The sequence below is a fragment of the Molossus molossus genome, unplaced genomic scaffold (genome assembly GCF_014108415.1).
Source record: "Molossus molossus isolate mMolMol1 unplaced genomic scaffold, mMolMol1.p scaffold_m16_p_18, whole genome shotgun sequence".
NCBI classification, from domain to species: Eukaryota; Metazoa; Chordata; class Mammalia; order Chiroptera; family Molossidae; genus Molossus; species Molossus molossus.
Genome location: NW_023425353.1, coordinates 21103845 through 21115598, shown reverse-complemented (window position 1 = coordinate 21115598; position 11754 = coordinate 21103845). Strand labels below are relative to the sequence as shown.

The 11754-nt window shown below is 53.0% G+C and overlaps 1 protein-coding gene across 1 annotated transcript; it reads left to right on the top strand.

Moving 5' to 3' along the window:
* The first annotated feature begins 6194 nt into the window (after positions 1–6194).
* PPM1M (protein phosphatase, Mg2+/Mn2+ dependent 1M) lies at positions 6195–10847 on the top strand. Its single transcript, XM_036266748.1, has 10 exons — positions 6195–6470; positions 7162–7285; positions 7434–7688; positions 8120–8232; positions 8550–8634; positions 8731–8849; positions 9015–9078; positions 9304–9411; positions 9521–9669; positions 10015–10847. Exons 1-10 carry the CDS (start codon positions 6238–6240, stop codon positions 10157–10159), a joined length of 1395 nt encoding a protein of 464 aa, XP_036122641.1. The 5' UTR covers positions 6195–6237; the 3' UTR covers positions 10160–10847.
* The last annotated feature ends 907 nt before the right edge of the window (positions 10848–11754 follow it).

The window sequence follows — 11754 nt, the reverse complement described above, 5'->3', positions numbered from 1 at the left end:
ACACAGTGTTGTCAGGGGTCTTGAGGCCTAGGTAAGGGATTTTTCTGTGGGGCTCCCACAACACTTGCATATAGTTTAAATAAGCATCTGCAATAATTGAATTAGGTCCAAGAGGATGCCCCAAACCACCTCTGTGCCTTCATGGGACTCACAATTTAAGACATTCTTTGTTGCCAAGAAGTAGAATAGCCAGGATCCATGGAACGTTTTTGGATCAATTAAAGACGTCGTGTACTGTTATTTAGAAACAAAAATAAGGGCGCTTGTTTTTCATAGTGACATTAGCAAGGACAATGAAGACCTCTGCTGGAGCCTCTGCTGGTGACAAACTATGAACCAGGTTGACCTAGTAGCATGTTCCTGAAACTTCATTTCAGCCAACGCTACTTATTATATACTACACAGTCTACTTGGAAGGGACAGCATTAACCCAGGATCTCTTGTGACAGGATGGCGTGCAAGGTAGTTCCAACTCTCCAATAAGTGACATGATGCAGTGGCCCAAGCACTGACCTCAGACAAATTTGACTTATGAACAGCTGGAGAGGACCAGAGGGAAAGCCAAATATTATAGGCATGCCATTTGTGCAGTTTAACACTCCCCAGGGTACCACCAGCCCATTCCCTGCAGATCGATGGGGGGAAGGGACTAGACAGAATAGACATATGTCCAGTAAAATCTGGGTGACACAGGGAGGGTTACTTGCCTGTCAGTCATACCTGGAAATAGGTCACTGGCCAGGGTAGGCATGGCCACTATAAGAGAGAGAAGATTTAAGATATTTAATCTCCTAAAGAAAGGAGTTCTGGCCTCTTAGTACTTGGGACTCGGGTGTCTTTGCAGGGGGCTGGCTCTCTTGGCTCCCTCATTCACCCGCACGGCCCATGGCCTTGTGGACCCCACACACAACGGACTAATGGACTGCAACTAGCCTGATGCCAGGCCAGACCCAGCTTCACAATGGAACAAAAACTCTGGACACTGGCTCTGCTTTTAGCTCTGCTGAATCTCCAGCTGCGCATCTTCCAGGACTAGATTAAGGGAAATGGGACTTTTCAAACTGAGATATGTAATTCCACACAAATAAAGCTTGCTACCACATCTCATCCTCCCATGGGGCCTCTGGAAATGCTTACTCCAGCGGTACCCCAAGAACCCTACTCCCACCAGCAACAGAGAAAGACCGTCCACGCATTTCTCTGATAACATAACCACCTCCTACAAAACCTGAGAAAGCCACGCTAACCTCTTTAGAACTCATTTCTTATAACCTGCACGATGAGTTTGGACCAGCATGATGTTTCCCAAAATGTGTTTCTTAGAATACTAATTTTACATTTCACAGATTTTTTTTTTAAATGAAAAATACTCTGTGATCAAATAAGCATGAAACATGCGACATACTGAATCACCCTTTTGGAAAATCCCAACATGCACTGACATACAGAGAAGTCCTGCGTTAAAGAAGCTTGTTTTACCTTGGTTAACCCAGCATTTCCAAAGCATGACTGACCATAAAGCCCTTTTAACCTACAACTTCTATTAACCCTTGGGGACTGGAGCCACGGAACCCACTTCAGCGGCTACCAGGCTCTGTTCACTTATTCATTCACTAACGCATGTTCTCTGTCTCCCCAAGTCCCGGAATTCTTTCGCTCCACCTCAGTCAGTTTGCCTGTTTGAGTGGGACACCTGCCAAGCAGTTTACAAGATGGCCCAGGGAGTCAGAACCAGATCGGAGACACAGCATGCTTGTGCCTCACAAATCTGGCTGAGGGACATCACGAGGCCTCATCTGTCAGACGAACAAAAAGAAGCCTAATGGCAGTGCTGAGAAACATTTTTATCATCATGATGACGGTTCTATTATTCTCTGTGATGCTACTCCCACCCTTAACCACTGCCAGGTTGACTAAAGTAAAACAGTCCTCCTTAATAGCCCCAAAACAGCGAGAATGTCCCCCTTTTCTTCAGAAGTAGAGAGCTCTGAACAATTTTCTCTTGCTGTTCTGAGAACTACATTTTATCTTGCTCCACTTCAGATAAAATGCCTGTCCCTAATCCAAGGATAGCAACTAGGTTTTTGACCAATTCTCTCCCCTGGCTTGGACTGCTGGTCAGGGAAGGATTCTAAGGCCATGTCTGGAGTCAGGGGGAAAGAGTTCTGTGACTGATTAATGATGTCTGCAAGGGAGAGGGCCAGGACCTGTGCCATGGACTTGCTATCCTGGCTCTGAACTAAGGGGAGGTGGAAACCACTATCCCAGAACAACAGGACTGTTACAAAAATCATAAGCTAGTAGGGGAAATGTAAACAAGTGCTCATTTAAAAAAAAATTTTTTTTTTCACCACCAGCACCTCCAGCAGTAGAGAAAAAAAATGTGGGAAATGAGTCTGTTTTGTTACATTCTCAGATCCTGCTACTGATTCTAGTGGGAATCGAGTTCATAAACCTCTGAGATGGAAGACTGAGCTGTAGCTGCTGCAATCCCCATTTTATTTCGCTACAGGTGATATGTACTCACCAAAAGTAACTTTATTATCTTCCTGACGTCTAATTCAGAAATGGGTGGTTCCGGCCGTGAAATGTGCACGCTGTGTGCCAGTATTTTCCGAGCTGGGTAAATCCCTGAACACTTCATGAAGCCATATATGGAGGAGGGTCCGTCCTTGGCCCTCTGAGTCTCCATGCAGCCCCAGTGGCCCTGTGGTCAAATTCTCAGGAACACATTAGTGCCGGCTGCTTCCTACTTCTCAGTCATTACCCTGTATTATAGTAAAGGGGCAGGAATAATTGCGCTGCTCCAGACTCCGCTCTTGTTTAAGGGCTGGGGAGCACCTCCAGGTCAAGCACAATCTAGAGTTGCTGACCTCAGCCCTCAAACACCCAGAGACTCCAAACTGAGTAGGGATCTGCCTGTGCTTCACGAAAGTAACCAGAAGACCTGGATTCTAAGTGAGTGCTGTCCAACAGCACTTTCTGCAACAATGGAAGCGTTCTATACTCTGCCTGTTCAACAAGGTAGCCATATGTGTCTGTTGAGCACTCATAATGTGACTAATGCCATTGAGAAAGTGGAATGTTTAATTGCATGTCATTTTAATTAATATAAATGTAAGTAGTCACTATGTGACTTTGGTCAAGTTATTTCAATTCTCCAGCCCTTCCAAATTCAACCATCCCTTTCCATCTCTCGGCTAGCACTCTGACCCCCTTAAAATTTTAGGAAACTCCATCCTGTTTTTCATGGTGGCTGCACCAATGTACATTCCCACCAACAGTGCATAAGTCCCCTTTTCTCCACATCTTCACCAGCATGTGTTTTCTTGTGTTATATGTAATTTTTTTTTTTTTTTTTGCTTGAATTTTCACAGAATACCCCTGTCATCTCTGGAAGGATCCACAGAAAGTAGCGGTACTGGATGTCTCCAGGGAGAGAAACTGTGTGGCCAGGGGATGGGGATAAAAGGTAAGGTGTTGCTAATTACTCTATTGCACCTTTTCAATTTTGAGCCATGTGAAAACATTAAATTTAAAAATTAAATTTTGTCAAGGACAGATATGGGACTCAACAACGCTATTTTCATTGTGAATGGGGGGAAATCTAGCATACAAACTTTTCTCCTTTTTCTAAGCTTGCTCCTTTCGCACCCTCCATCTGTCACATGCTGGCTGAGTTAGCTGAGCAGAGGCCTCCTGCCAGGAGAAGGCGCACTTGAGTTGGTTCAAGCAGTTGGAGAAGGGTGTCCAGAGAAGGGTGTCACTGGGAAGTGAGGAGTTGCATGGCCTCCAGGGAGAGCCAGCCCAGGAATGCAGACCTACCCCCAAGGCCCCTCACCTACAACTTCAGACACCAGAGACAGGAAAACCAGAAAGCTGAAGAGAGAAAAAGGCAAAGACAAGCCAATCCAAAGGTCTGGGAATAAGAGGGACACTGGATTTCAGCAGCAGCAACAGGCAAAAAACAATAAACAGAGCAGTCAGAATACTGATCCAAAATATCAATCAAAAGCAAAAGCAGAATACAAACTTTTCAGACTTGCAAGGACCCAGGAAATTATCTTCCAGTCACCCTTTCTTAGAAAGTTGTTAGAGGATGTGCTTTATCAGAATGAGGGAGTAAACCAAGAGAATGAGGCTTGGGACCCAGGCAAGAATAGAGATTCATAGGAGCCCAGGGATCCAGAGGATGCTGGGTGGCACTGAAGGAACGCCCAGGACACCTTGAAACAGGGAGAATGGGTTGCGATAGGGCTCCACGTTGCTTTGAAAACTTAAAAATGGTTAAGCTGGGCAACAGAGTACCTGTGACATCTGGCTGTTAGAAGCTTCTCTGAATATACCTTAAAGAACAGGACCTTCTGCCCTGGCTGGTTTGGCTCAGTAGTTAGAGCACTGACCTGCGGACCAAAGGGTCTTGGGTTTGATTCCCGGTCAAGGGCATGTACCTGGGTTGGCATCATGCAAAAGGCAGCCAATCATTCGGAAGGCAGCCAATCAATGTGTCTCTCTCACATCAGTGTTTCTCCCCCCCCACCCCCCACTCCCTCTTAATCTCCCTCCCACGCTGTGTGGAAAATCAATGGACAAACATCCTCTGGTGAGGATTAACAAGAACAAAGAATAGGGCCTTCATCCCATCCCACCAAGGGGAGTCCATGACAGTAGGTTAGGGGAATAGACTGTGCTTTTGTTATTTCCTCTACTTTTAGACTTTAAAAGCCTCTTAACCATTGGCTGGTGGGGATGAGGTAACCCTGCAGACTGAATTAGGTCTGCTCTACCCTGGTCCCGTTCTGTCCAATGACAGGTCAGAGCTCAGATGTCCTTTCTCTGACTTGGCCTCCACCGCTCTGCCAGCTGGAGCAAGCCCCATCCACCAGGACTGCCATCATCACTGCAGGGGAGCTCATGTCCATTCGTGCTATGAGGCCTGGCACACACAGAGGGTTGTAAATTAGCCCCCAGACTCCCTGGACCTGAGCCATCTGGGGGAGGAGGTGTTGACAGCTCTCTGCCCCAAGAATCTTCCTTTTTGGGGAAAGGGGAACTCCCAATGGGGCAGGGCTGGCCAGCACAGAGGAAGTAAGGCCTAGCGAGCAGGTGCTGGGTTTAGGAGCAGAGGTGAAGGTAGGGATTCCTCCTGCAGCCCTCCCTGGGGGCCCGGGGCTGCGGGCCTCGGGGCCTTCTGCAGGTGGAAAGGGGAAGAGGAATCCCCTGGAAAGTGGGTTTTGAGTCAGCTGCACTGTCATAATGCAAACAGCACAGCACAGCACAGCACTGGCCGGCAGAATACTTCCCCTCACAGTCCCCTTATGAGATGGAAATAACAGCCCTGCACAGGGGAGTTGGGCTTGAGTGACAGACGGTGACAAAGCACTCTGTTAACCTTGGGATGTGAAGGGGACACTGTCACTGACCCTACAGTGGCAGCTAGCCAGGAGCTCAGAGATCGCAACATCTGCCTCCAGCCCGGAGGAAAGCCTTTCACTTTTTTTAGTCCCAGGTCTGAACTCTGACCAGCTGGAGCTTTTTGGGCACCATGGATTCCTGTCGTCCGTCAGGCACACTCTACTGAGGAGTCTGCTCTGTCCAGAGAGGAGATATTGGAGGGGCTGTCACTGGGAGACCGGCCTGCGGGTGGACCGGTGTCTCAGGATGAGTAAAGCCGCCCGGAGGTGGAGGGTGCGAGGCTGGCAGGGTGAGGAATGGAGCCCACCCGAGGGAACACTGCTCTGCGACTGCGTGAGTCCCACACCTCCAGGCGCAGCCTGCTCCCGGCTTACCCTGGTGGGAGGTCCAAGCCCAGGAGGAGGCCTAAGCTCTGCACGCACTGACCCAGCCCGGGGGCCCAGGGTGCGCTCTGAACCCCACTAGCTCCTTCAGCGGGAGGAGGGACGTTTCCCTCTCCCAGGCCGGTGCCCACGCGTGTGGGTGAGGAAATTAGCCTGCTCAGGTTACTGTGACACGGGGCAAGCGACTTCCCTCCCTGGGCCACAACCTTCTGGCCTGCAGCGCGCTTGGTAACAGCGGATGCCTCTTCGGGTGCTTCTGGGGCTTGACACACCCGACGGCGCCAGGCGGGAACAGGCTCCGCCGGGAGGCAGCGGTTTGGGGGAGTCCCCGCCCCGGCCCGCCCCGCCCCCGGCCCGCTTCCTCCTCCGGGCGCGGCGGCCGGCAGCGTCCGGCCCGGCCCTCCCTCCAGGCTCCGCGGGTAGCCCCGGCCGCCGCGCCATGTCCTCCGGCTGGTTCCGGCGCCGCTTCCTGCCCGGAGGTCCGCTCCCCGCGCCGCGGTCCCCGCGGTCCCCGCGGCCGCGCGCCAGCCCCGTGCCCTACCGGCGGCCCCGCTTCCTGCGCGGCTCGGGCTCCTGCTCCGGCACCGCCGACGCCCCGCGCCGCCCGGACGCCCGGCCCGTGCGCTGCCCCGCGCGGGGCCGCGTTCTGCCCTGGAACGCAGGCTACGCAGAGTGAGTGTCCCACCCCGGCGACCCTGGCCCCGGGCCCCCGCCGAGCCAGCCTGGGGGCCTGTGCTGGGCTAGGACACGGGCTACATTGAGTGAGGGACCCCACTCCCCCAACTTTGTGGATAACTCCTTCTTGTCCTCACCGCTGGATTCGACACTCTTCCCCTATCCCGTCTCTGCATTTTCTTTGGGACTCCAGTCTCCCTCACAGGGGCTTGCAAGTTGGGAAGGACCTGCACCCCTGGAGCTTCCAACCTGAGACAGGGACACTGGGTAGAGTGCCAACATTCTGGGCTTTGGAGGTCCCCTCCCCTTGCACCCCCAATACACACACACCACCACCACCACCACTGTTCTGTCGTCCTGGGTTGTAGCCTGTGCAGTATGAGACAGGGATTCTCGCTGAGATGGGGGGAGGGGAGGCAAGGAAAGCCCCAGATCTCCCCAGGCAGACCCACCCTTACCTCCCAGCCCAGGTCAGCAGGCAGGCTCCAGGGACTGGGCCCTGAGTTTTGCCTTAGCCAGGTCACTGAACAGTTAGGAAACTTACACCATCTTTGTTCAGGTATAAGGGACAGCGTGGGGGCTGTTGCCCCAGAAGGAGGGCTCCTCCCTCTGTGCACAGCTCTAGTCTCTGTGCCCATAGGGACATGGGTGCATCCCTGAAGGGTCACTGATTACTTCCTGGCCTCAGGATCATCAATGCAGAGAAATCTGAGTTCAATGAGGATCAGGCTGCCTGTGGGAAGCTGTGCATCCGGAGATGTGAGTTCGGGGCTGAAGAGGACCAGGAGTGGCTGACCGTGTGCCCAGAGGAGGTGAGTGTAAGGGTCGATCCCCTTACAGGCTGGAGCCAGGACTGGGGCTAAGACTTCAGGCTGAAGTTCTTGCCCTGGTGCCCCATGCTGGGCCAGGGATCAATTGGGGAAGCCAGGAAGAACCTGACACCAGTCTTTTTCGGTGTAGTTGCTGACAGGTCATTACTGGGCACTGTTTGATGGGCACGGCGGTCCAGCAGCAGCCATCCTGGCTGCCAACACCCTGCACTCCTGCCTGCGCCGGCAGCTGGAGACCATAGTAGAGGGCATGGTGGCCACTCAGCCCCCCATGCACCTCAGTGGCCACTGTGTCTGCCCCAGTGATCCCCAGTTTGTGGAGGAAAAGGGCATTAGGACAGAAGACTTGGTGATCGGAGCTCTGGAGAGCGCTTTCCAGGAATGTGTAAGTTAAGTGGTTTTTGACTAGGGAAAGAGTAAAGGTTTTGTTCCCAGGAACCTAGGGGACTCTGGGTTTTGGTGATCACCCTTGATGTTTTAATTGGGAAGACAAGATTGGGTTGGTTTGTTCTTTACTAACAGCCATCATTGTCTTCATTACCCCTCCCATTTATCCAGTGCCTACTATGTGCTATGTGCTTTTACCTGCATCGACTCCTTGCACACCCTGTTGGTCCTTGGTGCAGGGGCTAGTTTCCCTTCCCTCCCTCCCAAGTCCAGATCTGACCACAGGGATCCTGGAGTCATAGCTAGACTTTGGGCTGGGATTGCCAGGCTTGTTGGTGGGGAAGTGAACTGCATGCAGGGTGAGCATTGGGGACAGAGTGATGTGGTGGCATTATAAGCAGCAGCTACAGTGGCCTCTGTTTGCCCCAGGATGAGATGATCGGGCGGGAGCTGGAGGCCTCAGGCCAAGTGGGTGGCTGCACAGCCCTGGTGGCTGTGTCCCTACAGGGGAAGCTGTATGTGGCCAATGCCGGAGATAGCAGGTGAGTGAGCTCTGGAGAGTGGGGCAGGTGGGTGGGCAGGCACCAGAGGCAGTGGGGACAGTGGAAGGGGGCTGGAAGTGGAGGGATAGAAATGGGGAGGCTTCACTAGCTGAGATATTTGTATACCTGGAGTGTATAGAGTATAAGTGGACCGCAGATGCCAGGGAGGGCACAGGTCGAAGGGGCTGAGCCTTTGAACAGGGATTGGCATGGGCAGAGCTGGCCCTTGGGGGTTGGAGGAGGGGCCAGCAGGAGGGAGACTGTGGGTGAGGTTGGAGGCTTCGCCACTGCTCCCTCTCCTCCCCAATCCCATCCAGGGCCATCTTGGTGAGAAGAGATGAGGTACGGCCTCTGAGCTCTGAGTTCACCCCGGAGACTGAGCGACAACGAATCCAGCAGCTGGTAGGTACCCTTGGCAGTGGGAGGCTGTGGAGCCCCCATTCCTGGGTGCAGGGCCACCAGAGAGAGTCTGATCTGAGCATGGTCTCCCTACCCCAGGCCTTTGTCTACCCTGAGCTTCTGGCTGGTGAGTTCACCCGACTAGAGTTCCCTCGGCGACTGAAGGGGGATGACTTGGGGCAGAAGGTTTTGTTCAGGGATCACCACATGAGTGGCTGGTGAGCAAGGTGGGGGTGGGGGACACAGTGGGGAAAACCATGGGGTCCAAGCCCAGCTGTGTGACATGGGGCAGTTCCCTTCCACCTGGGCAGGGTGGGCCCTGCGTTGAGGGGAGATGAGGTGGAAAGTAGGGCCTGGGTTGATGCTGGGTCTGCTTCTGGTAGGAGCTACAAGTGCGTGGAGAAGTCGGATCTCAAGTACCCACTGATCCACGGACAGGGTAGGCAGGTCAGTGAACAGCCCCCTCCAAGAATCCCTCTTCAGTTGCCCCCTGCAGAGGTAGGAGTTCCTTTGTGCTTTATGGCTGTGGCTGGTGTCTTGGGACCTGCTCCAAGGACACAGGATGTTTCTCCTTCAGCCCAGGGTGCCCGAGGGCCACAGTCCACCTGTATGCTTTACTTGTGCATTTGCTGGAGCTGTTTGCTGTCACCTCATATCTCACTTGTCCCCCAGGCTCGGTTACTGGGAACACTGGCTGTGTCTCGCGGCCTGGGAGACCATCAGCTCAGAGTACTGGACACAAACATTCAGCTCAAGCCCTTCTTGCTCTCTGTCCCACAGGTGAGAGGGCAACAGCCCACTCCAGCTTCCATCTGCCTGGAAAAGCAGACAGTGAGGTTGGTGGGAACTAGGAAGGGAACGCTGAGGGATCCTCAGGCTTAACTTGCAGGTGACAGTGCTGGATGTGGACCAGTTGGAGCTGCAGGAGGAGGATGTTGTTGTCATGGCAACTGATGGGCTCTGGGATGTCCTGTCCAATGAGCAGGTGGCACGGCTAGTGCGAAGCTTCCTCTCTGGCAATCAAGAGGACCCACACAGGTACTATAACTGCTGGGAACCTGGCCTGGGTGCCAGCAGCAACACCAAGTAGTAGTTACGGCTGAGAAGACAGCACTGACAATGAGCCCGGCTCAGGGTGGGTGATCAGGACTAGTGTGGTCTCAAGATTCCAGGGGGTGGGATGACTGAGTCCCCTCAATCTCTGGGTCCAGACTCAGGTGGTCCAGTCTGTGGCCCTTCCAGGCTTGGGATTGCCAGGCCCCACAGTTGGACTGCATTGCTTGGGTCTCCAAGTGTCTAGCCCGGTGCAGCAAGTTCTCCCCGAGGGCTGGGCTTACCTCTTTGCTCTGGCCCCAGAGTACATCAGCAGGATGGTCCCCACAGGTTCTCGGAGCTGGCGCAAATGCTGATACACAGCACACAGGGGAAGGACGACGGTCCCACAGGGGAAGGGCAAGTGTCCTACGACGATGTCTCAGTGTTCGTGATTCCCTTGCACAGCCAGGGCCAAGGGAGCAGTGGCCACTGAGGATTCAGACACCGCATTCCAGAACCACTTGGGGCCATGTGCAGTCTGGGCATCCCTCCACTTGTGGTCTACAGCAAGCCTGCCCCCAGATAGCCCAGGGCTCTTGCCCCCCACCCCAGCCCATTTCAAGGGAAGCATTTATTTATACCCCAAAGTCAGAGCTGAAGACCAAAGAACCCAGCTCCGCAAGTCCCCCCTTTGGCAGGCAGGGAAAGAGTGCTAATGTCAACATTCCTGTGGCAGGCATTTTACAACTTAGGACACCCACAGGAGGCTCTTCAGATGGGATCCTTCACAGCCCAATATGTTATTCCCAGCTCGACTAAGGGAATTGACCAGAGATGCCAGGAGGGCCAGATAGCCTGTGTTTGGATCCAAGTCTCCAATCCATGAATGTCAGGGTATCTACTTAACCCCCAAAGCCCATGCAGGGAGCCTTATGGGAAGTTGTGGGCAGCCTCCTATCTGCTGAACAGCCGTCCTGAAGCAGGCCCTGGGGCTAAAGTTGGAGAACCGAAAGGGGCAAGGAGCCCGTTGGCTGAGTGGGGAATTGCCTCCAATTACTGCTCCTGCCTCTGACCTTGCATCCGGATTGCTCCTTCCAGGCCGCAGCCCTGCCCTAGGTTGATGCCCCGATAATGCCCTTGTTTTGTTGCTCCCCATCATCTCCCTATGATTAAATGTTTGTGTGCAGAAAAGCCCTTGTGAATAGTGAATTGCTGTACGTATAGCTTGGTATTAACGATATACCTTTCACTCCTTTACCTTCCAAAAGATCAGTCTTAGCTCTACCTTGCAAGCTTGCATAGAGTCAGCACTGTTTTGTTTTTTCTCTGTGGCCCTCCTAGTCCCCAACTTGAGGTGAGCCCCAGTGAGAGGACTGTTGCCTAGGGAACAGAAAGGAGGTCTCCACCACCATCTGTGAGCTCTGGGCTTGCGGTACCTGAAGAGCTGCCCTTTAACTTGTTTTTTAATGCAAACTCCAGGGCTTGCATTTTGATGAGCAGATTAGTTCCTCACCTTCCCCACCACTATTTTACCATCTAGTACTTACCAAGACTCAGGTGCTGGGAAAGTATTTGTTCACTTACAAGGCAGTCACCTTCATGAACCTCTTCCCTGATCCACTACTTTAGTTTACAGTTGAGGTGAGTTCTTACCAGGCAACTCACAGCCCTAGACAGCAGCTAGGAAGGACAAGGGCCAATAGGCCCCAGAATTAACAGTAAAATCATGTATTTACTAACTCATTGAGGAGGCTCTCAGACCCCCTTTCCTGCCCATTAACTCATTTTAGACTACATTTCCTATATGTTCTTTAGGGAAGAGATAGGAAAAACTACAAAATCGCTCGTTTTTCGGCCATATTCTACAGCCCAGCACTTCTGGACCTACATCTGTCCACAGCTGGGTCCTGACAACCTGGTTGGCCCCAGCAGCCCTGGGCAGCCTCTCCAGTATCCCTCTAGTTAGGCAGCTGGCAAGTGCAGGAGTGTGCCCGAATAGCCTGCAGGAGTTTTACTTCCTCTTTCCTCAGCAGCCTCCACACCACTACCCGCCCCCCCCCAAAAGCGTGGGCAGCATCCTGTACCTGC

Bases quoted from the DNA above. Each gene is read 5' to 3' on its own strand.
- PPM1M (XM_036266748.1), top strand. From the start codon at position 6,238: ATGTCCTCCGGCTGGTTCCGGCGCCGCTTCCTGCCCGGAGGTCCGCTC. The intron at 6,471-7,161 runs GTGAGTGTCCCA...TCCTGGCCTCAG, and splicing joins TGGAACGCAGGCTACGCAGA to GATCATCAATGCAGAGAAAT. The intron at 9,079-9,303 runs GTCAGTGAACAG...CTTGTCCCCCAG, and splicing joins TCCACGGACAGGGTAGGCAG to GCTCGGTTACTGGGAACACT.